Here is a 22,323-nt window from a genome sequence, read left to right on the forward strand (position 1 = left end):
TCTAAAATTATCACAAAATATGTATGAATTTACAAGCATTCAAACTGTATGTACGGAGTGTCAGTAATGGATTGAATAACATGTAATGTATGATAATGTGAATGATTCACACAATAAACAACACAAAAACACTAAATAAAGACAAAGTGTTTTATTAATAAATTCACAGTTTCTAATGGCACCACACTTCTGTAGTTAAGTTGCTCCTGGAAAATAAAAAATAAAATACTGTGCAGTTCGACAACATGACCAGATTGAATTTGGGCGCCACCTAGCGGACGATTAATACATCGAACTTTGGTCACTAGACGGCGCCATACTTAGTAAAGCTTGGGGCGAAAAAGCACTTACAAGGGGCTGTGTGGAAAAACAAAGGCAGATGGAGTTCTTCAAAGTGCACAGGAGTCTCTATTCACTGGAGTACTGGAAAGAATAATCTCCAAATATTAGTCACATACACACTGGTCAAGAAAATATCCATACATACTCAAACACTAACTCCACAAGCATAGATCAATTAACATTCAATAACAAACAAAAGATCATAAAGGTAAATCACACAGAGATGGTCCATTCAACGCCATCCCAATCTTTCCCTTTTATTTAAGCCCAAATTCACCTGCTTTAATCTCCTGGAGCCCACAGTTAATAAAAGGTCAATGATGGGATCGTCTGAATGAAAGAAAGTATTAATGACCAATCAGCCTTTTCATCTGAGAGAGAGAAGCTCCACTGGGATGTCATATGGTCTGGTGAGTGCATTAAAAACACCCAAGAAAACAGTGGACACACACACACACACACACTTACCAAGGTGTGTGAAGAGTGACATGGAGTGAGTGGAGGATGCTGTACACATACACATTACATATAAGCTTCACACATGCATGATAGATTGTGGATCACAGACAAGACATATTGAACAGTTGCTTCGCTGGACACATGCATAAAATTTGCACAAAGATGAGAACTCGGGCATTCTTATAATTGAGCTTAAATCCAGTAACAAATCTGGAGCGTGTCAGAACAGATCCAAAGAACAGTAGTCACAGAGATTCTTATAGCTCCCAATCAGATATGCTAAACCAAAGCAGAGCCAATCAGATGTTCTATTACAATGATGGCATCTCCATAATATTTAGAGCAATAGATCAATTATGTTTGTTAAATCTAAAATTTTATCTTAAATGTATCTGATTTTGAGATGAATTAATGAATAAATCAAAAGAACATTAAAAATAAATACAATTATTTGATTATTTCATTTGAGAAGTCAAAATCTATTCAGAAAGAGTATAGAAAGTCTATAGATAAAGTGACTCAGACTCCAGCTCTCAATTGTGTGTGTGTGTGTGTGGGGGTGTAACAGTACCGCTTGTATGCGTCTTAGCAAATCTGGAGAACATGGAGGTTAGATGGGGCCACTGCAGCTTGTTTGTCACATGACCATGATCTCATAGAGCCCAGGTCTTCTTTAAATTAATAAATATATAAATAATCATCTCTAAAAATACTCCCTGTGTACATATAAAGTGTGTTGTAAAATGAACAAATGTATGCCTGCACGTGTTTTTAAATGACAAACTGGCCTCTTCCTCTTATGTTGGCTCTACTAAACACACAAAAGAGACAAAATAAGCTGTAAACATTTGAAAAAGCTGGAGACTGAGCACATGATCATGTTGTTGGGTGTGTCAAAATATTCTTTGTCAATAATAATTGATTTTTGTATATGTACATATGTAAGTCAGTATATAGGTGTTCGTTCAGGCCCAGCCTGGGTTTGTTGGTCACACTAGAGTGTGATTGGAAGGAAATTAGACATACTTTGTAAGAAAAATAAACACATGTTAAAAAAATAGGACTGGATCTGTTCTTCATTCAGCTCTGTTCACTGGATTAAAGCCCTGTGCTGTGACATCACTGGTCCCACAAACCAACCACGTTCAACGACTGGCGTAGTGTTGCACACTCACATGTACAAGAAAGACTATTGTATTTGAAACAAACAAGAAAGGAAGTTTGAAGTAAAAGGGGAATGAAAGAAATGGAGACCTGAGGGTCATTTTAGTGAAGGGGGAGGAGCCACATCCCAGACTCCAGGAACATCATGTGTTCTGCTCTGTGGAGAAGGGGCTGAAGACGGGCTATTTACATTTAACAAGCCTATGCCCCTCTCACTTAGCCTCAATATCCAATGCAGCACCACTTGCTGGCCATAACAACATAAACAGTCCAGGACAGGAGAACATCAAATCAAGTTTCATTCATACTTACAAAGTTCATCAGTTATCATTTTTCCCAGAATATATATATAAAAAAAAAAAAAAAAAAACAACATTAAAGGGAATAACAAAAAGGATCCTTCGGCTCTGTGGTGGTCAATAATTGTGAGGATTTTCAAATGACTTAAAAAGGCACATAAACAAGCAGTTCTGAGAACCAGGATGTTGTAATGTGGGGAAAGATGCAGCCAGGATCACCATTGCACTGGAGTTTATATGCAAAGCCTGGTGATCCAATATCAAAATGAAGGTGAGCTAAAATAAGATAAAGAAAGATGGCAGCACAAAAGTGGATTCTAGGATACCAGACTCACTAAGTAATTCACGGACGACAGGTGTGTAACGCATCTACAAAAACTCAAACTTGTCCTGTTACAGCTGTCCTTCCAAATGTGGCCACTCCCAGTTCCGCCTTTCCATTCATGAGTTCCTCCATTGTCGTTACGGGAAGGGGTGCATGCAGTATTTCCCCCTCAAACCGGTCCTCCTGCTGTGGCTGTTCGACATGTTTTGACCGTCTACGTTTTAGAGATTTCTTTTCTATCTTGCTCTTGGAGGCAGGGATGCTGGGTGGGGCATCTCCATTGCAGAGGGCGGGATCATGACCATTGATCGAGGGAGCACTGCCGAAGGACTCCTCAGACAGTGTAGAGATGGAGCTCTCGTAGCTGCCCTCTGATGCGCAGTCCCTGGATGATGAGCAGGTGGACGTGTAGATGTCGCATCCCGATGGCAGGAAGTGAAGAGGACCATTAACGACTGCCGTCAAGGGGACAGAGGGCTGGAGCATCGCCACTCTGTCGCCTTTGGTCTTGCAACGTTTCTTCTGAAAGAAACAAAGATTTAGAATAATTATGAAATGTCTAGACAATGCATTTCGAGGGGTATTTAAACATGTAGAGCCGCTGTAACCATCTTTGTGCTGAGTATGATGAAACACTTCAGCAGAAATAATATAAATCACCAACTGATGGCACAATATGACTACAAACACAACAACATTGATGGTGCACATGACGGTAAAGAACAGAGCATAACTAGAAGTTATTACTAGACCTGAAATACAAAGTCACACCAGAGCTCATTTTTAGGCTTTGTGAAACTGGTCAAGCATTTACTAATCCTCAGAAATCAAGTCAATTGTATTTGTATAGCACTTTTCCAAAAAAATTTTAAATAAACCATTTGTTTTAAAGCAGCTTTACAGAAAATGATGCTGTAACAGAGGGGCTGGGAAGCCACGTCTTATGTTTTTGGAAATCTCCCAAAGAGTAGAATACAACCAGCCTATTTGTTTTACTCACAGGCATGAGCAACAGCTAAGTATATGTCTATAATATTTATGTTTCATGTGAACAGGTGATGCTCATATGGTGTGTTTTTGCTTATAACTTCAAAATTATCTTTCAAATGGGTCCAGACACAAGGTAATCAGAACCATAGACCATAAAATAATTGACACAAAACACAATGTACACAGCATCTGGCATATTGCAATCTGGCCAATAACACTTTAGCTTTCCTGGATCAGATGACGTCATCGGAAATGATATAGCGTCATGGAACGCAAAACCAATCGGACTGAGTTCAGATTGGTGCAAAAAGTCATCTGTATTTAGGCAGAGTGACATGTGATTGGTGACGGTTACATATGACCACCAGGAGATGGTGCCAATACATGACACCGACTCAATGATGACTCAGATGGCACAGAATGAAGCTCATTTTGTGAAATCTCATTACTAGACTCATGTCTGCATGCTGATCAAACTTTTTGTCATTGTTGTGTTTGCATGTGTAATTACTTATGTACTATTATTATAGTTTATTTGTTTGAAGAGGCTTTTGGACACTACGATAAATTATTTTTGAAATACTATAACTTTTGATTGCTTTGTTGAACCAACACAAAACGTTACTGCTATACAGTTTACATTATTGGGAACAAAACCAAGGCAGTTTTTTGTTAGCCCTCTTTGTTCTGTTTGTCTGTCAAGTTACAAGCCTATAATTTTGGGTATGCCACTGAAACAGGAAATCTTTAAAAACACCCAAAGAGCTTAAGGAGTTAAATCATTGAAATCATTATTGAACCGAAATAGTAATGATTCCCACCACAAATTCTCAGTCAGCAGAAAAATGGTTAACATCACGGCCTGCCAGACAGACTAACAGGATGGAGCTGCATTCCAAAACACTCACTGCTCATCACATTTATTGGTGCATTTCTTATAAGACATGCTTTATTTAATTAATGTGGTCCTTATTGCTACTTGCTACCTATTGTAACTGCAAACTTAACCAAAAGACAAGTCCTGCTTAATAGTATGGGCTACAAGTGAAGGAGTGAGTGGTTTTGAAACAGCCCAGGTCCAACTATGGTCATATATACACAGTGGACGAAACGGACTCCATACCTTTTTCCCTGGAGAAAATCTTAGAGGTTCTACAATGTACAAGTCATCAGGACCTACTAAAGAGGGGAGAGAGGGGGCAGGTTAACGGAATGGTATGGCAAACAAGAACACAAGCATGACAGCACTTGCAAGTAGTAGCTAATATTAAAAGGAATTTTGAAGTACTTTCCTGCATTTCTTTAGGGGTAACCCTGTTATTCAATTCTACATGGTTTCATAAACAAAAGCTGCATTTTGTAACAATGGATGCAGCATTCATAGTTTGCGTAATTTGGCAATTTTGAAGCATTTGAATGTTGAGTGAAAATATGTTGTTACTACTTGCAAATGTCTAACATGTGCCAGCCGAAAGCATCATGTGCTAAAAATACCCAACCTCTGCCTCATAACACAAACCACTGATGACACAAAGGCACGCTTGCATGCTCCAACACACAAAAACAAATACACATGCTGCAACAAAATGCGAGAGGAATAAAGAGAGAAAATAGAAAAACGGAAAGAACAGGAAGAATCTGCCATTTAGTGTGTTTGCTGTATCAAGCATTTTTCAGCTTCATGTCTGTATACATCCGATTTTTGCCTAATAATAGCAAATGTTTTACACTTAAAAGGATAAACAGGGATATACTTAAGCAAAACCTAAAAAAAACAACTAATGAATGACATTGTGTTAGATAATGAAATATAAAACCAAGTGGCATTTATTTATAAGACCACAATAGTTTAAGCCATACATTTCACAAATCAACTTGAGATCTTGATAGGTTTTACATGATACAACAATTAATAAATTGTTAAATTAATAAATAATTCACCCAAAAATGAAAATTCTCTCATCATTTACTCACCCTCATGCTATCATAGATGTGTATGACTACTGAACAAATGAAGATTTTTAGAGAAATATCTCTGCTCTGTAGGTTCAAACAATTAAAAAAAAATGGTGACTAGACCTTTCAAGCTCCAAAAATCACATAAAGGCAGCATAAAAGCAATCAATAAAACTCCAGTGGTTAAATTCACATCTTCAGAAGTGATATGATAGGTGTTTGTGAGAAACAGATCAATATTTAAGTCCCTTTTTGCTTTAAAAAGGATTGAAATATGAATCTGTTTCTCACCCAAAGTGATTGCATCACTTGAGAAGACATAAGACAACATACTGTATATTACAACACTTATATGGATTACTTTTATGCTGCCATTATGTGATTTTGGGAGCTTGAAAAGTCTAGTCACAATTTACTTTAACTGCATGGACCAACAAAGCTGATATATTCTTTTAAAAATCTTAGTTGTGTTCAGCAGACAAAAGAAAGTCATACATCTGATTTGATATTTTGTTACCTAATGCAATGACATTCATTCATTAAGTGTGGCTTAGCTGTCAAAACAGTTTGGCACCACTGTATCTCATCAGCAGACTTTGTTGGCACCAAGCATGATGCAAGACTCTATTCTGACATTCAACTACAAATCACACTGCACTTCAATATAGGTCAGGCTGATACTGAACTATTGTCAGACATCACGGATCTTGTGACAGCTGGAATCAAAACTAGTTCAAGCTGTAAACCGATCTGGCAATCTGTGCCGCATGGAAAACAACAGGCCTAATTCTTCTGAGAAGAGCAGCGAAAATGAGAGCACACAATGTAAGCCACATGAGAAGGTGTGATGTTAGTGAGCATCCATCTTGGATTCTAAAGCTGTGTGAAATGAAAATGGCAGAATTAGGTCTGGCTGAGAAAGACATGGTATGTTAAGAACCACGGCAGAGTGAAACAATGCGTTACATGAGAAAAGGGGAGGGAAAGAGGAAGGGAGTCAGACAGAAAAAAAGAGAGCACTTACACCAAAACTCACTGTGTCAAATGTGATTCTTACCTTCTGATGTAGGCAGCTGAAATGACTTAGAACGGACAAGAGGGCAAGACACTCTCCGTTTCAGACTCATATCATCATATGAGGAAAAACACCTGAGAACAAGAGAGAGACATTCTTCTGAATGTAGTTGAATGCAGATAAGTGAAAAAATATGAGTGGGACCTACATAATAACTTCTTAAAATAATTCCTTTATCTAAAATATAATGATTAGCAAATGAGTCAAGAACAGCCTTCAAAATAGTGTTTGTTACACATTTTGAGGCCATTTTTATTTAATAACTAGTGTTCTAATTATGTGTGTGCTGTACCTCTTTGGGCTGGGGTAGTGGTTGCTCATGGGAATGGTTGAGCTGCTGTTGTGATTGGGTGGGCTCCTGCAGCACTGCATACAGACCAGCAAACCCAGCGTCAGGCACAGGATCAAAGACATCACTAGATAACTCTGTCTGTCTGACACCTAAAAACACACACAGGGTATAACAGGTTTGAAATATATTAAACACATATTACTGGGTGGCCATTGATATTAAGCATTAGACTGGGAAGGAATGAGATGTATGGCGTGTTTGTATACCTCTGTCTGTAGCAGGGCAACAGTGGCAGACAGGTTCAACATGATCTTGGTGGCATTCTCTAACTGGCTCTGTAACATCTGGATAGACTCGGTCTGTTTCTGGTCCTGAACACACATTTGCATGCATAAAGTTAACATCACTGACCTGACATCATCCAGAACACAAGCTTTTCATCTAAATGTGAAGTCCAAAACCTTTACATGCTACAGTGGCCCCAAGAAGTATTTTGATACTAAAAGCAACACTTCAAAACACATGTCATTGCATTAGATAACAAAATGTCAAATTAATTAACATCTGCAAACAAATAACACTGGAGCTTTTCTCAGAACTAACTTCACTTTGAGGCATTTTTGCAATGATTTTTAACCAACTGATCTCAAGTTGATTATTAGTGTATGTATGAAGTCAGTTTCCTTCAATTTGTAGGTGTAGTTCATCACATAAGGTGTAGTTCATCACATAAACCCTGTTCCACTAACACTCGACTACAAAGTACTCAGTTAAAAGTACTTTTAAGCTTAACAAACATTTTGAGAAATGTTCTGCATGAAAAGTGTGCTTTCTTAAAAATAAATGGGACTTAGTTTTGATTGCTATTTAATGCAAAGACAATCTTTCATGTATTAGTGCGACTTAAATGGCCAAATACTTTTTGGGGCCACTGTATGTTCCAGTATCCTATGTAATAGTTCAAATTATGGCACAGTTTAAAAAGTTCTGTTGGTCTAGAGGTCGACAGATATATCAGTTTTACAAATGAATCAGTGGCGATAGTTGCTTTTGTAACTAGCGGTTATCAACAAAAATCAATGCATTGTTTTTTTTTTTTATTATTCCAATGTATTCCTATGATAAAACAGCGGCCTCTAGATGTGAAATAAAAAATTTAAAAAAAAATATATATTTTGGCATTTGCGTTCTGGCATTCTAAATCTTTCATCGTTTACAATATTCATCCATATCTGTATTTTCACCTCAATGCATATTTAGCTATTTTGATTAGATAATCAAGTGTCCTATACTGAAGCGAGGGCATGCAAAGAAAAATGTGACTATGGAAACATGTCCCATAAGCATTTACCTTCTCCAACTTCAGATCTTGTGAATAATAATACAAGAAAACACTCCTCTGGTGAAATATGTAGGCTATAAAAAGCTTAATTTGGTAAATACCTAAATATAGAGCATTGCATAGAGGATTTGATCCAAGATGGCGGCGCGGTAGCACGCAGCGGCCACTCCGGATCCACAATGGTGCTATTTTTGTTAAAAAAGCCCGACTTTTGCAACACATGGACATCGGAGCAACCGGTGTTCGTGTCTACCATCGCCAGACACTACTGAAATATAAGACTCATGCAAAAACCAAGCTGCATGATGACCTGCAGGAGGCGCTACGCGTACTCGGCTTGCTGCGGAGACCAGGCCTCCAGCCCTCGGCGTCGCCTGATGCCAGTGGCGGGGTAGAGGGCGTCGTGAGCGGTGTCGCGGAAAGCGGAAGAAGAGGCGGGGGTTCATGCTAGGCTAAAAAAACCCTAGCCGGCCGGCTCTCCCGTCTATCCTGCTCTCAAATGTTTGCTCCCTGGACAATAAACTGGACTATATCCGACTCCAGCAGGCTACGAGCGTGAGTTTAGAGACTGCTGCGTCTTTGTTTTCACGGAGACGTGGCTCAGCGACAGAGTTCGGATACCGCCATTCAACTAGACGGGCTCGCCTCGTTTCGTGCCGACAGAAATACAGCTCTCTGCGGTAAGACTCGCGGTGGTGGCTTGTGTGTTTACATCAACACGGAATGGTGCAAGAACTCTATGCTAGTCTCTAGTTACTGTTCATCGCTGTTGGAGCTTGTGACTGTTAGATGCAGACCTTTTTATCTACCACGGGAATTCACCACTGTTTGCATAACCGAGTTTACATTCCCCAGCGCTAACGCTAAGGAAGCTCTGTGAACTGTATGGGGCTATGAGCTGAACTGCAGAACGCTCACCCCGACGGACTGTTTATTGTCGCCGGAGATTTCAACCATGCAAATCTCAAGACAGTGGTCCCTAAATTCCATCAGTATGTGGACTTTGCAACGAGAGGGCTGAGCAGCTTGATCTTGTTTACACAAACATCCCAGGCGTGCACGGGCGGAGCCCCGCCCCCACCTCGGCTACTCAGACAACATCTCTGTTATGTTAATTCCAGCATACAGACCGCTCGTCAGACGCACAAAACCGCTTCAGAAGCAGGTGAAAACCTGGCCAGCAGGAGCTATCTCTGCTCTTCAGGACTGTTTTGAGTGTACTGACTGGCACATGTTCAGGGAGGCTGCAACATATGGCGATTCTACCAACTTGGAGGAATACACAGCATCAGTGACCAGCTACATCAGCAAGTGCATTGATGATCAGAGGATGTGCAGACCAGCTAGCAGATGTTCTTACCGACATCTTCAACATCTCTCTGAGCAGCGCCATTGTTCCAACGTGCTTCAAGGCCACCACCATCATCCCCATGCCAAAGAAGTCTTCAGTGTCCTGCCTCAACGACTACCGTCCCGTCGCACTTACACCCATCATCATGAAGTGCTTCGAGAGGCTCGTCATGAGGCAGATTAAGACCCAGCTGCCCCCTCACTAGACCCACTGCAGTTTGCGTGATCGTTCAAACCGTTCAACGGACGATGCCATCACCACAACCCTCCATCTGGCCCTCACCCACCTAGACAATAAGGACTCATACGTTCGAATGCTGTTCTTAGATTTCAGCTCAGCATTCAACATAATCATTCCCCAGCACCTGATTGGAAAGCTGAACCTGCTGGGCCTGGACACCTCCCTCTGCAACTGGATCCTGGACTTCCTGACTGGGAGACCTCAGTCAGTCCGGATCGGGAACAGCATCTCCACCACCACCACACTGAGCACTGGGGCCCCCCCAGGGCTGTGTGCTCAGTCCACTGCTGTTCACTCTGCTGACTCACGACTGTGCAGCAATGCACAGCTCGAATCACATCATCAAGTTCAGCCGATGACACGACCGTGGTGGGTCTCATCAGCAAGAACAACGAGTCAGCATACAGAGAGGAGGTGCAGCGGCTGACGAACTGGTGTAGAGCCAACAACCTGTCCCTGAATGTCGACAAAACAAAAGAGATGGTTGTTGACTTTAGGAGAGCACAAGGTGAACACACTCCGCTGAACATCGACGGCTCCTCTGTGGAGATCGTCAAAAGCACCAAATTCCTTGGTGTTCACTTGGCGGAGAACCTCACCTGGTCCCTCAACACCAGCTCTATCACCAAGAAAGCCCAGCAGCGTCTCAACTTTCTTCGAAGGCTGAGGAAAGCACATCTCCCAACCCCCATCCTCACTACATTCTATAGAGGGACTATTGAGAGCATCCTGAGCAGCTGCATCACTGCCTGGTTTGGGACTTGCACCGTTTAGGACCGCAAAGCCCTGCAGAGGATAGTGAGGACAGCTGAGAAGATCATTGGGGTCTCTCTTCCCTCCATCAAAGACATTTACAAAAAACACTGTATCCGCAAAGCAACCAGCATTGTGGACTGACCCCACACACCCCTCACACAAACTCTTTACCCTCCTCCCGTCTGGCAAGAGGTACCGAAGCATTCGGGCCCTCACGGCCAGACTGTGTAACAGCTTCTTCCCCAAGCCATCAGACTTCTCAATACTCAGAGACTGGTTTGACACACACGTGTCCTGAGTTGCACTTTAATTACTGTCACTTTATAACTGTCTGCTACCTCAATAACTGCTATGTGCATAGAACACTATCTCATAGTATGTTATGTTTACATTTTTAGAAACTGTCATCTTTTTGCACTACTGAGTACTGGTCGGCGCTGCACTGTCTATTGTCCTGTTCATTGTCAGTAATTTGTTGTACTGTCCTGTACTTTTTGCACATGTTTGCACGTGCACTTTATATAGGTATATATAGGTAGTTTATATAGGTATTTTATTTCGTTGTGTAGTCTCATGTGGTCCTATGTTGGTCCTTTGTTGTTTTTATGTAGCACCATGGTCCTGGAGGAACGTTGTCTCGTTTTGCTGTGTACTGTACTAACTGTATATGGTTGAAACGACAATAAAAACCACTTGACTTGACTTGCACCACAGCCAAGTCTCCATTTAAAAATAAGTGTCCCGAAATAAGCAAGAGTATTTCAGGCTTTTTTTGTGTTGTTTAAAGTCCCAACAAATGTTTTTTTCTTGTTAATATTGGGATTTTATTCATTTGGGACTGTTGTAGCATCCAAGACCCCATTTCCACATGTGGTCAGCCCTAAATACAGGTCATAATGGGGTCTAAAACTTTTTGTGATCGGATCACAAAAATCACACACGAATGTGGTCAAAATCGCATGTGACAAGATCGCATTTGAGGTGTAAATGCTAATCTGTCCTGTATGCGTCCCGGCAGCAGTGAAGCACCGCCCCTCATCTGTCAATCAACCAATGCACTAAAACAAGATTTTAAACTTTGCCATTTATGAAAGGCTTTAAAAGGAAATCGACACAGATGACAAGCACGAACACTTGAAGGTCCTTTAATACAGATTATCCACAAAAGTTACGGTTAATTCGCTTGACATATTGTGTTTGTGCTTAGATTAAATTCCAGCCGCATCTGGGTGAAACAGCGTGCCATTTTTTTGCACTTTCTCTGTCTTTTCTGACTTTGTTGCGCTTTATCATCAAGCAGTAACACACTGACATAAAACCCCCAAATCCAAACACAAGTGGTCACAGGAGACGCATTTAAGTGACCAGGTGTCTCTCGTGACCACATGTGATTGGATCACCCGAGACGCATCATAATACCAGGTGGAAATGGGGTCCAAGTCTGTGCCCATTAAAGTATGAATAGGCTAAGAAAATGTATTTAACTTTCTATTCATTTTATCTTAAAACTATCAGCCGATTAATCGGTAATCATCTTTTTCCACCACTTTAGTGTTGGAATCGGTATCTACAAAATCCACTACCGGTCGACCTCTGTGTGGGACTGATAATTACCTGCTCATCTGCAATTCTGGATGTGTTCTGCAGTTTGATAATGGTCTTGTTGAAAGCTTGCTGCATCTCCTCCATCTGTTTACGATACCTGAGTGACAACAGCACAGACCAATCAGGTTACATTTGACTGAAATGTGGTCTACAAAGCTAGCTTGAGTTGGGTAGAATGTGTGTAACTGTATGTGATTGTGTACCTCTGGCTAAGCTCTTCCAGGTATCTGCTGCTGAGTGACATGTTCATCTCCAGTGCTTTAATTCTGTTATTCAGTCTCATGAACACAGATTCCTTCTGGTTGGATCCATGCACCTGATTCCCATTGCCGTTTCCATTCCCATGGCCCATTTCTGCAGAGTTCTGCTGCTCTGCATAAAACTCTCCAGCTGTGCGGTGTGGTCCGGTCTGGCTGAGCAGAATGTCATCTACCGTCTCCTCTGTTTGAGACAGAGGGACTTCAGAGACCTCTGGTTGGGAAGCCACAGCACTGTGGTTCATGTCCTCGACCCCTGTGGCCCTACTGTTGTCTGAGGCCTCTGGAGCTGGGATGGGGAGCTCAGTAGGAGGAGGGATATCAGCAGGCTGAGTGTGGGTTGGCAGTGGCTGAACTGGCTGCTCTTTAGTGGGGATGGGGAGCTCCAGTTTTGGGGTTTCTGTCTCCACGCTGTGATGTTCAGTGGTGGTGGAGGTGAGCATGCAGGAGGTGGCACTGAGAGTTGGGGCGCTGCTGCTGGTGCTGCTGCAGATGCTCACATGGGTACGGGTCTCCGGGATGTTCTCCAGGTACTGCGGACGCTGGTCCATGGGCTCTCCCGAGGGTAGGGACTCAGGGATGTTTTGAGTGGGGGTTTCAGAGAAGCTGTGTGGGGGAAGGGTGGAGGTACGACTGGGCTCCAGGAGGATGGTTTCAGGTGGGACCAACTGGTCGGTCACTGAGGAGTCTCCGCTGTTAGGCTGAAGCTGAGCATCCACCGTTTCAGTGGGGGAAATTCCCTCAACTTGCGTATGAGAGGGCTGCTCTGCTTCAGGAAGCTTCTCGGACAGCACAGGGGGCTCTTGGGTCAGAGTGGTTGCAGGGAGAGGCTGGTGAGTGGCAGTTTGAGAATCTGTGTCAGGATGTGTGTGCTGTGCTTTGTGGCGGTGATCTCTACGCTGGCGGTGTAGTGCTAAAGCTGCTGAACAGTAGCAATAAAAGTGTTCATGCAAAGATGCTAAGCAGGACAGAGTCGAGAAGTGACCACAGTAAAAGGCACTCTCTCCCTCCCACACCTCTGCTTCTTTCCTCTCCTCTTCTATTTCCTCCTCCAACAAGGACACCATTGGTTGGGTGACCTCTTCGTCATCCTCTTCTTTGATGAGGGTGACTATACGGGTCTCTTCAGGGGGAGGAACTGAAGAAGCCACAATATCAGGAGCCTCCGATTCCTCTTCCACTATAGTGGGATCCAACTCAAGAGGGTCCAGTCTGTATTCAGGAACAGAAGGAATGTAAAAAAATATAATGTTTTGTCCCTTAATGGAAATATCAAGTACATACTTAAAAGCCTACTATTACACTGTAGTTGCAACAGGACCAAATTGGCCCTGTTGCACCGAGTCACATGGGGTAACCTCCTCGTGGTCGATATAATGTGTGGGTCTCGCTCTTGGTGGCCTCCACACGTGCTACGTTTCCGCGGTGACGTGCTCAACAAGTCATGTGATAACTGAGATTCATCCTCCACCACCCGGATTGAGGAGAGTCACTACGCCACCACGAGGACTTAAAGCGCATTGGGAATTCCAAATTGGGGAGAAAAAGTAATAAAGCCCTGTTTACACCGCTGGCAGCATTGTCGCTTGGTGTAGCTAGACTCTGCAATCTATATCACTAGTGGGCGTTACTACTGCTGCAGTCACTCTACATTATTGGTGGATTGCACAGCTGACTATATTAGCTTTTGAAAACTGTGATTACAGATGATAATGCAGATAAAACAAAGATATCATTCTAATTTGACAAGGGATCAGTTCCCTTGCCTTTAAAATAGAACATTCTCCATTGGAGAGCATTTTATATAACCTGCAGCAGTGCTTAATGCATCACATCATTAAACAAGATGAACGTTATTCCAATATATGAATCAAACTCACTCCGAATGCCAAAGCGATTTTCCATGCATTATTGTATTAGACCATATCCCAGATGTGGTTACAGACAAATGATATAGAACAGTGAAATCGCTCACAGAAATGTTAAACTGCACCTCCGTCTTGCCTGCATTTGTCTCCAGTATCTTCACTCAGAGCAGATGGGTGTCTTTTTCTCTCATTGGTAGTCACTCACGAATGTCACTCGTCATTTGCATAATGTTGAAATTTTCTCTATTTGTCGCTCGCAACAGCATTCTCAGTTGCCAAGGGCCACATCAGCTAGTATCCTAATGGGGTAGCGCCTTTTCAAACTGTTATTTGCTAATATTGCTATAACCTTTAATACATGGATGGGGGGGGCGGGCGCCGGAGAGTATGTGTGTATGAGACTTACATAGCTGGTTGTTCAGTGAGTGAGAGTTCTGGAGTGAGTGTGTTTTCTGCTGATGTCTGGGTGATGTTTTCGGTCTCAGATGACTCATTTCCTGAAGGAGGAAAGGCAGAGTGGGAAAGAACAGATTTTGACAATAAGCGAGGGATTGAGAGAAAAAGAGATGGTGAACATTGGTATCCACACTCCCCCACCTCAACACAGAGAGCCATTGTTCAGAAAATCCTACCCTCCATTAGCCAACAACACACACACACACACACACACACACACACACACACACACACACACACACACACACACACACACACACACACACACACACACACACACACAAAAATACAAAAGTACCCTAACTAGAAACAGGTGAGGTTCTATTGATAGCTTGAAATGACAAATATTTGGCATGGTTCAAATTTATCCAGAACAACATGGGACATCTGACATGGTGAGTCTTGGACAGACAGACATTTTGCAGCAATGGTGTTCAAAGAATTTGCCTAAATGTCACATATCTAGTATATCTTTGTGACTGGAAGATTACATTATCTATAAAATGTGCATAACGGTAATGTTTAATTATGTAAAACAGGAACCTACATTCTCATACACAGTGTTGGGAGGGTTACTTTTGAAATGTATTCCACTACAGATTACAGAACACATGCTGTAAAATGTCATTTTTAACATTCCGTTAGATTACTCGAGGACAGTAACATAATCTAAATACTTTGGATTACTTCTTCAGCACTTTTTTTTCTCACTTGTTAATATAAACTTTTCTAATACAAGTGATCAACTAAACTGCAATCTCTCAAGACCCATAATAAAAATATCTTGTTAAATAATCTTCCTCTCTTTTAGATGCTCACAGCTAGACTGTTTATTATGTTGATACAGAAATGCAGGGTGTTTTTAAACTTTACTTTCTGCATTTAGAAAAACCACATGCTTGCTTAAACAGCATTTTGTAGCAGCTCTCTCAGGGTACACACACACACACACACACACCCCCCCCCCGGGAGAGTTCAATGTTGGCAAGCGCAGCTACAGAACCAGTCAAAGATGTTTATTCACTGCCAGGCCTCACAGTTCTAGCATTGTTGGCATGATGACAGCCCTCACTAGTCACAAAAAGCTGCCAAGCAAAGAGGAGCTAATAAATGGAATAACTTCACTGTGCTGTAGTGCTAAAAGGACTTTGACCAGGGGAATTTATATATCTTTAACCACAGGGCAAATAACAGGTCTGTACCTTCCATTTCAGCTCCATCCTCAAGCTCTGGTTTCCCTCCCAGAACGTTAGCTGCAATGTTGTTCACCATGTTCAGGATGGCGTCTAAAAACAATAGCAAAAACTTTAAGAACATGTACATATATATATATATATATATATCACACACACAATTTCACAAAAGTGAGTACACCTCTCACATTTTTGTAAATATTTGATTATATCTTTTCATGTGACAACACTGAAGAAATGACACTTTGCTACAATGTAAAGTAGTGAGTGTACAGGTTGTATAACAGTGTAATTTAGCTGTCCCCTCAAAATAACTCAACACACAGCCATTAATGTCTAAACCGCTGGCAACAAAAGAGAGTACACCCCTAAGTGAAAATGTCCAAATTGGGCCCAATTATCCATTTTCCCTCCCCGGTGTCATGTGACTCGTTAGTGTTACAAGGTCTCAGGTGTGAATGGGGAGCAGGTGTGTTAAATTTGGTGTCATCGCTCTCACACTCCCTCAAACTGGTCACTGGAAGTTCAACATGGCACCTCATGGCAAAGAACTCTCTGAGGATCTGAAAAAAAGAATTGTTGCTCTACATAAAGATGGCCTAGGCTATAAGAAGATTGCCAAGACCCTGACACTGAAAAGCAGCACTGTGGCCAAGACCATACAGCAGTTTACAGGACAGGTTCCACTCAGAACAGGCCTCGCCATGGTCGACCAAAGAAGTTGAGTGCACGTGCATCATATCCAGTATGAGTGCTGCCAGCATTGCTGCAGTGGTTGAAGGGGTGGGGTGTCAGCCTGTCAGTGCTCATACCATACGCCTCACACTGCATCAAATTGGTCTGCATGGCTGTCGTCCCAGAAGGAAGCCTCTTCTAAACATGATGCACAAGAAAGCCCACAAACCGTTTGCTGAAGACTAAGTACATGGATTACTGGAACCATGTCCTGTGGTCTGATGAGACAAAGATAAACTTATTTGGTTCAGATAGTTTCAAGCGTGTGTGGCGGCAACCAGGTGAGGAGTACAAAGACAAGTGTGTCTTGCCTACAGTCAAGCATGGTGGTGGGAGTGTCATGGTCTGGGGCTGCATGAGTGCTGCTGGCACTGGGGAGCTACAGTTCATTGAGGGAACCATGAATGCCAACATGTACTGTGACATACTGAAGCAGAGCATGATCCCCTCCCTTCGGAGACTGGGACGCAGGACAGTATTCCAGCATGATAACGACCCTAAACACACCTCCAAGACTACCACTGCCTTGCTAAAGAAGCTGAGGGTGAAGTTGATGGACTGGCCAAGCATGTCTCCAGACCTAAACCCTATTGAGCGTCTGTGGGGCATCCTTAAATGGAAGGGGGAGGAGCACAAGGTCTCTAACATCCACCAGCTCTGTGATGTCATCATGGAGGAGTGGAAGAGGACTCCAGTGGCAACATGTGAAGCTCTGGTGGGTTAAAGCGGTGCTGGAAAATAATGGTGGCCACACAAAACATTGACACTTTGGGCCCAATTTGGATATTTTCACTTAGGGGTGTACTCACTTTTGTTGCCAGTGGTTTAGACATTAATGGCTGTGTGTTGAGTTATTTTGAGGGGACAGCAAATTTACACTGTTATACAAGCTGTGCACTCACTACTTTACAATGTAGCAAAGTGTCATTTCTTCAGTGTTGTCACATGAAAAGGTATAATCAAATATTTACAAAAATGTGAGAGGTGTACTCACTTTGTACTAGACACTGCGTATATATATATATATATATATATATATATATATATATATATATATATATATATAAAACAATAGAGATGAAGGGTGACCCTAAATACTGAGCTGTAGAAACTGGGGTAAATGTCAAGCACGCACGCACGCACGCACGCACACACACACAAAACTAATAATTGGAAATGAGGCAGGGGCCATACAACTTCCTTGAATGCTAAATTACAAGCTTAGTCCAATTTCTCAACTGGTTCTCCTGCAATCCCTCTTTCACAGTGAAACCATAAACAAAATCATGCATCAACAGCTTGTGGAAATGCCACTAAGGCCTTGTGCAAATATGAATATTTTAGGCACTTCTGGTCCTTGTTTTGCCCGAACTGTTGATAAACTAATTATCTATGGGCAACTACTGATATACAACATATACATGAAGTGTATCAAAAGTGCAAGCAGAATATGGAGGAACAGGACATACTTGTGGCAGAGCCCAGCAGATTCTTTGATGACTTGTCCTCTAATGGCAAGTAGCCAGGAGGGTAATCTGCAAAATGGAAGTCTATAATTAAAAAGATAGCATTAGCCAATGGACATGCAGAACATTCTTATTCTTACATTTATTTGTATTCATTTAAAAAAAAGTGTTGCTGAGGTAAAAACTGACCCAGTGTATTGGGTGTGCAATGCATTTATTCATCCAAAAATTACAATTCTATCATCATTATAAATAGAGGTCGACCGATTTTTTTAACATAATCGGCATCGGCCAATATCCAAGTATATCAAACCGATTATTAGGCAGGCATCTGTGGGCAGCCTAGTGTTGTTGTGGAACACGTGTTCGACGCACGCTGTCCCTAGAGTCATTTTCCAGCAGAGTGAGCAGACCTCATCCAGTGCCTACGGAAGGAGCTAAGTTCCTTGGAGAAAACAGTAAGGATTCAATTTGTATAACTTCTTTATATTTAATTAAAAACTTTTGATATGTTACTGCCAACTTCGAGAAAAAACACGACATGACGTTCGGCTACTTTGGATATTGATAGCGTAGTTGAAGTTGCATTATCACAGCTGAAGGGTAGCTATCATGTCACAATAAGTAAGCAAGAATTTTGCAATTACAGACAGTGAATCTGAGACTTTTATTTGTTCCGTTTGTGTGTCTTATATTTGAGAGGGTTGTCACTCAATGCAGAGAAATAAGTAATAAAAAAAGATACCAACGCGCTAGTGTAGGACTGGCTTTGGTAAGCTCAGACGTTATCGGTTCTGCTGTCGGTACTGAAGAAATTAAGAAAATACATTTATCACTGCTATAAAGAGAAAGTAATTTTATCTCGCCAGCCATTTCTATGTATAATAATATGAAACCATTTGTCTGTGATGCAATTTAGCTATTCGCAGTCAGAGAGAGAGAGAGATCTCTCGCAGTGCCTCAGCGAGCACAACACGAGCCCTGCTAAATGAGTGACAGAACGAAACATTCAAACATAGCCTGGTTTAGATCTGTGATATTAGTCTGATTTTATTTTAGATTTCGCCTTCCAAAGATTATAAAAATAATATTTATACATAAGCCGCATTCTGTCTAGCACAACTTCCTTCCCTTCACAGCAGTACACTGACATTTCTACCTACAACTCAAACTTAATGTCAGAATCTGCACGATCGGTGATTGTTATAAAATGCAGTCTAGCTACTCTTGCTAAATTGCGGGATGCATTTAATAATAAAAAGAGCGCAAGAGATACCGTTCCCAAGGCGGCGTGCGCTCCGAAACAGACCACAACGAGACAAGCAAAGTATAGGCTACTTTGGGTTTCATGTGCGCGTCTAAACGATCAACTATACACACAAATAAGCCAAAACGACCGGCTTGGAGATTCACTTAAACACAGTTTATGTCTTAAATGGATGCAGTTATGGAAATAGTTAGGAGAAAATATGGCGCATGAGGAGCCTATTAGACTCGGTCTTAAAGGGGAAGCTGTCTAATAAACATGCTGACGATTGAGCCATTACTGCGAATCAAACAACAAAAGGCAAAGAGAAAATCACTTTCAGCTCTTGAATGAATAACTTCTGCATTAATAAGCATTAATCTATGATAAACTATGCAGTGTTATTTTACAATTGATTACTTTATTAGATTTCTTTTTAGATCACACCTGAACAGTAATGTTAGTAGACGTTCCTGAAATTAAATCACTGTGCCTATATAACGTTTATCTTTGTTTTATATATATAACTAAAAGAACCGTTAAGAATACCGTTGAAGTACCGGATCGATAAGCAGTATCGGTAAGATATTAATACCATTAAAACCTTAACGATACCCATCCCTAGTTATGCCTGTGCTTCTCTTGGATGCTCTGAATATTGGATTACGTGTCTGGATTGCCCCTTAAATAAAAGCTGCATTTGGATCTCAACCTTCGTGTCTCGGAGCAGTTCGTAACACCTGCTTTGTTAATTTAATATATTTGTTATACATTATTTATACAATATGTTTTTACATTATAAATTTTTAATTTAAGTGTACAAGTGCAGATTGGTCAAGTGTTCAATAAATGTATTTGTTGAGAAATTTTGTCTATCTTAAGTAATTATTTGTGTTACATTTTATCTTTCAAATAAAAGGTTCAAATAAGAGGTTAAATACAAGCACATATCGGCCAAAATAAATCGGCAGCATTAATCGGCTATCGGCCGACCAGGATTTCAAAAGATCGGCATCGGCCTGAAAAAACCAATATCGGTCCACCTCTAATTATAAACCCAAATCCCATTTGCGCTTGTGCATTTTCAAACTTAATGTGTGAAGGTTTCATGTCAATGATGCCAAATGCAACTGATTCTCACATTCTGTAACAGACTGCAATGCACAGTTTGAAGTTTGAATACACGCAAGTGCGAATGCGATTTGATATTTAAAGCACAGGGAAATATTTTCAGTGAACAACAACTTAAATTTCAGCCTGATCACAAAAAAGCTTTCATAAAGCTTTAGAAGACTTCAAATATACCGTACAAGTTGAAGGGATTACTTTTTATAGTGCTTTGTGATTTTTGGAGTGGAACAGCCCCTGGTCACCATGTTCATTCATTATATGGAAAAGAACAGTATAATATATCTACAATATATCTTCTTTGGTTCACTCATACGGAATTGTAATATAAGGTATGTAATGATGATAGAACTTTCATTTATGTGTAAAAAATTCCTTTAATCCTTAGTTTAACACAAAAAAACAATGTTTGAATGTAAACACAGAAAGAGTAGGGGGCTTGTGAGTTTTAATAGGGGCATTCTGAGAGATTATCTCACCGTAGTCTTCATCAAGATACTCTGCTCTCTCTGAGGTGTATTGAGAGTCGGCTATCTCATCATACTCCTCCACCATACTGGTGCCAAACACCCTGATATACACGAAATACAGATGACCGACAAAAAGATCAAATATTTGAAAGTAGGACAACGAGGAAAATGACACAAATAGAATAAGAATTAAAAGACTGCATGTACAAAAGCAGGGAGGGGGGTCGTTAACAATAAATGTGTAAAAAACTGTACCCCAATTATCTTTAAGAACTCACAGCCCTGCACAGATAACATAGTGGGACATAGTTGGCATAGTGGGCTGGGTTAATTAGAAATATTAAACTAGCAAGTCCCACTGTGTACTCATTAGCACAACTTATCTACTAAACAAATAAGCCTTTATTACTCTGCTCTTTAGCCAGGTTGGGGGGTCTTAAAATCGTGTTTTATAGCCCCCTTTAAATCATCAGGGACCAGTTATAGAGGGGGTAATTGTAGTGAAAGTGAAGAAAGCTAGAAATAGATATTCGTGAAACCAGCATTCTCAGTGAAGGAGATCTGGAGAATTTTTATCTGTGGTGCTGACAAATATTAACGATATAGATTTTTTATGCAACCACACAGGTTTAAAGGAACTTAAAATTCAATTGATGTGAAAAGTAGGTCCTTGGGATTTGGATCCATGGTCAACTCAACAAAATCGGACAAAATGTTTAGGTGTCAGCTCGGCTACAGAATAAGGTCACTTGGGAAGAAGGGTTTTTATTTTACCGCTCTATATGGCAGTGGTGTTTTTCTTGCCTCCCGCAGTCACTACAGGAATTTCCTTATAGTGGGAGAGTACAGTATGTGTCTCACAGAGTGCAGTAAAACCGGCTCCTTTATGGGCCTCTAACCCAGATTAAATCTCCTGCCAACACAAATGGACCAGAGAGGAGCCCGAGGCAGAACAGAGATCAACTCTACACTCTACTAAAGAACATATGCTTTTTTTAAATCCCATATAAAGCTATATCTCAGTAAAATGTAACCTCTTCAAATCTGGGGCATTTGAGGGCTGCCACCTGCAATTTTTCACACTCAACTTTAAAAGGTCACCATTTACACATACTGTGGAATAATGGCAAAAACTTTGTCTAGTTTTTTTCAGATGCTCTAACACATTTTAGCCCTCACTGATGTGCTTGTCCATAGACATTCAGCCTAATTTTTAGTTCATGCCCCACCCCCATAATTACATAGAATATCTAGGCCTCTGAGTGATCTACAAGCTCAATGTAGGTGTCATTAGAAAGTCTAAATCCT

At 41.2% G+C, this 22,323-nt stretch overlaps 1 protein-coding gene across 6 annotated transcripts in view; it reads right to left on the reverse strand.

Moving 5' to 3' along the window:
• Nucleotides 1-142: 142 nt before the first annotated feature.
• LOC127621950 (SUN domain-containing ossification factor-like) overlaps nucleotides 143-22,323 on the reverse strand; it is a 75,125-nt gene continuing 52,944 nt past the window's right edge. For 3 of the 6 annotated variants that reach the window (XM_052095781.1, XM_052095779.1, XM_052095777.1), the window contains 11 exons: nucleotides 21,025-21,116; nucleotides 18,175-18,255; nucleotides 15,980-16,063; nucleotides 14,728-14,818; nucleotides 12,400-13,665; nucleotides 12,206-12,293; nucleotides 7,169-7,273; nucleotides 6,903-7,051; nucleotides 6,593-6,684; nucleotides 4,703-4,758; nucleotides 143-3,111 (listed from right to left, as the gene is read on the reverse strand). In XM_052095781.1, the coding sequence (XP_051951741.1) occupies nucleotides 2,644-3,111; nucleotides 4,703-4,758; nucleotides 6,593-6,684; nucleotides 6,903-7,051; nucleotides 7,169-7,273; nucleotides 12,206-12,293; nucleotides 12,400-13,665; nucleotides 14,728-14,818; nucleotides 15,980-16,063; nucleotides 18,175-18,255; nucleotides 21,025-21,116 (2,572 nt within the window). In that variant the 3' untranslated portion in view covers nucleotides 143-2,643. The remainder of the gene's footprint in view (nucleotides 3,112-4,702; nucleotides 4,759-6,592; nucleotides 6,685-6,902; nucleotides 7,052-7,168; nucleotides 7,274-12,205; nucleotides 12,294-12,399; nucleotides 13,666-14,727; nucleotides 14,819-15,979; nucleotides 16,064-18,174; nucleotides 18,256-21,024; nucleotides 21,117-22,323) is intronic. The other 3 variants (XM_052095780.1, XM_052095778.1, XM_052095782.1) reach the window with 2 other exon arrangements.

The sequence above is a fragment of the Xyrauchen texanus genome, chromosome 28, assembly GCF_025860055.1.
Source record: "Xyrauchen texanus isolate HMW12.3.18 chromosome 28, RBS_HiC_50CHRs, whole genome shotgun sequence".
NCBI lineage: Eukaryota > Metazoa > Chordata > Actinopteri > Cypriniformes > Catostomidae > Xyrauchen > Xyrauchen texanus.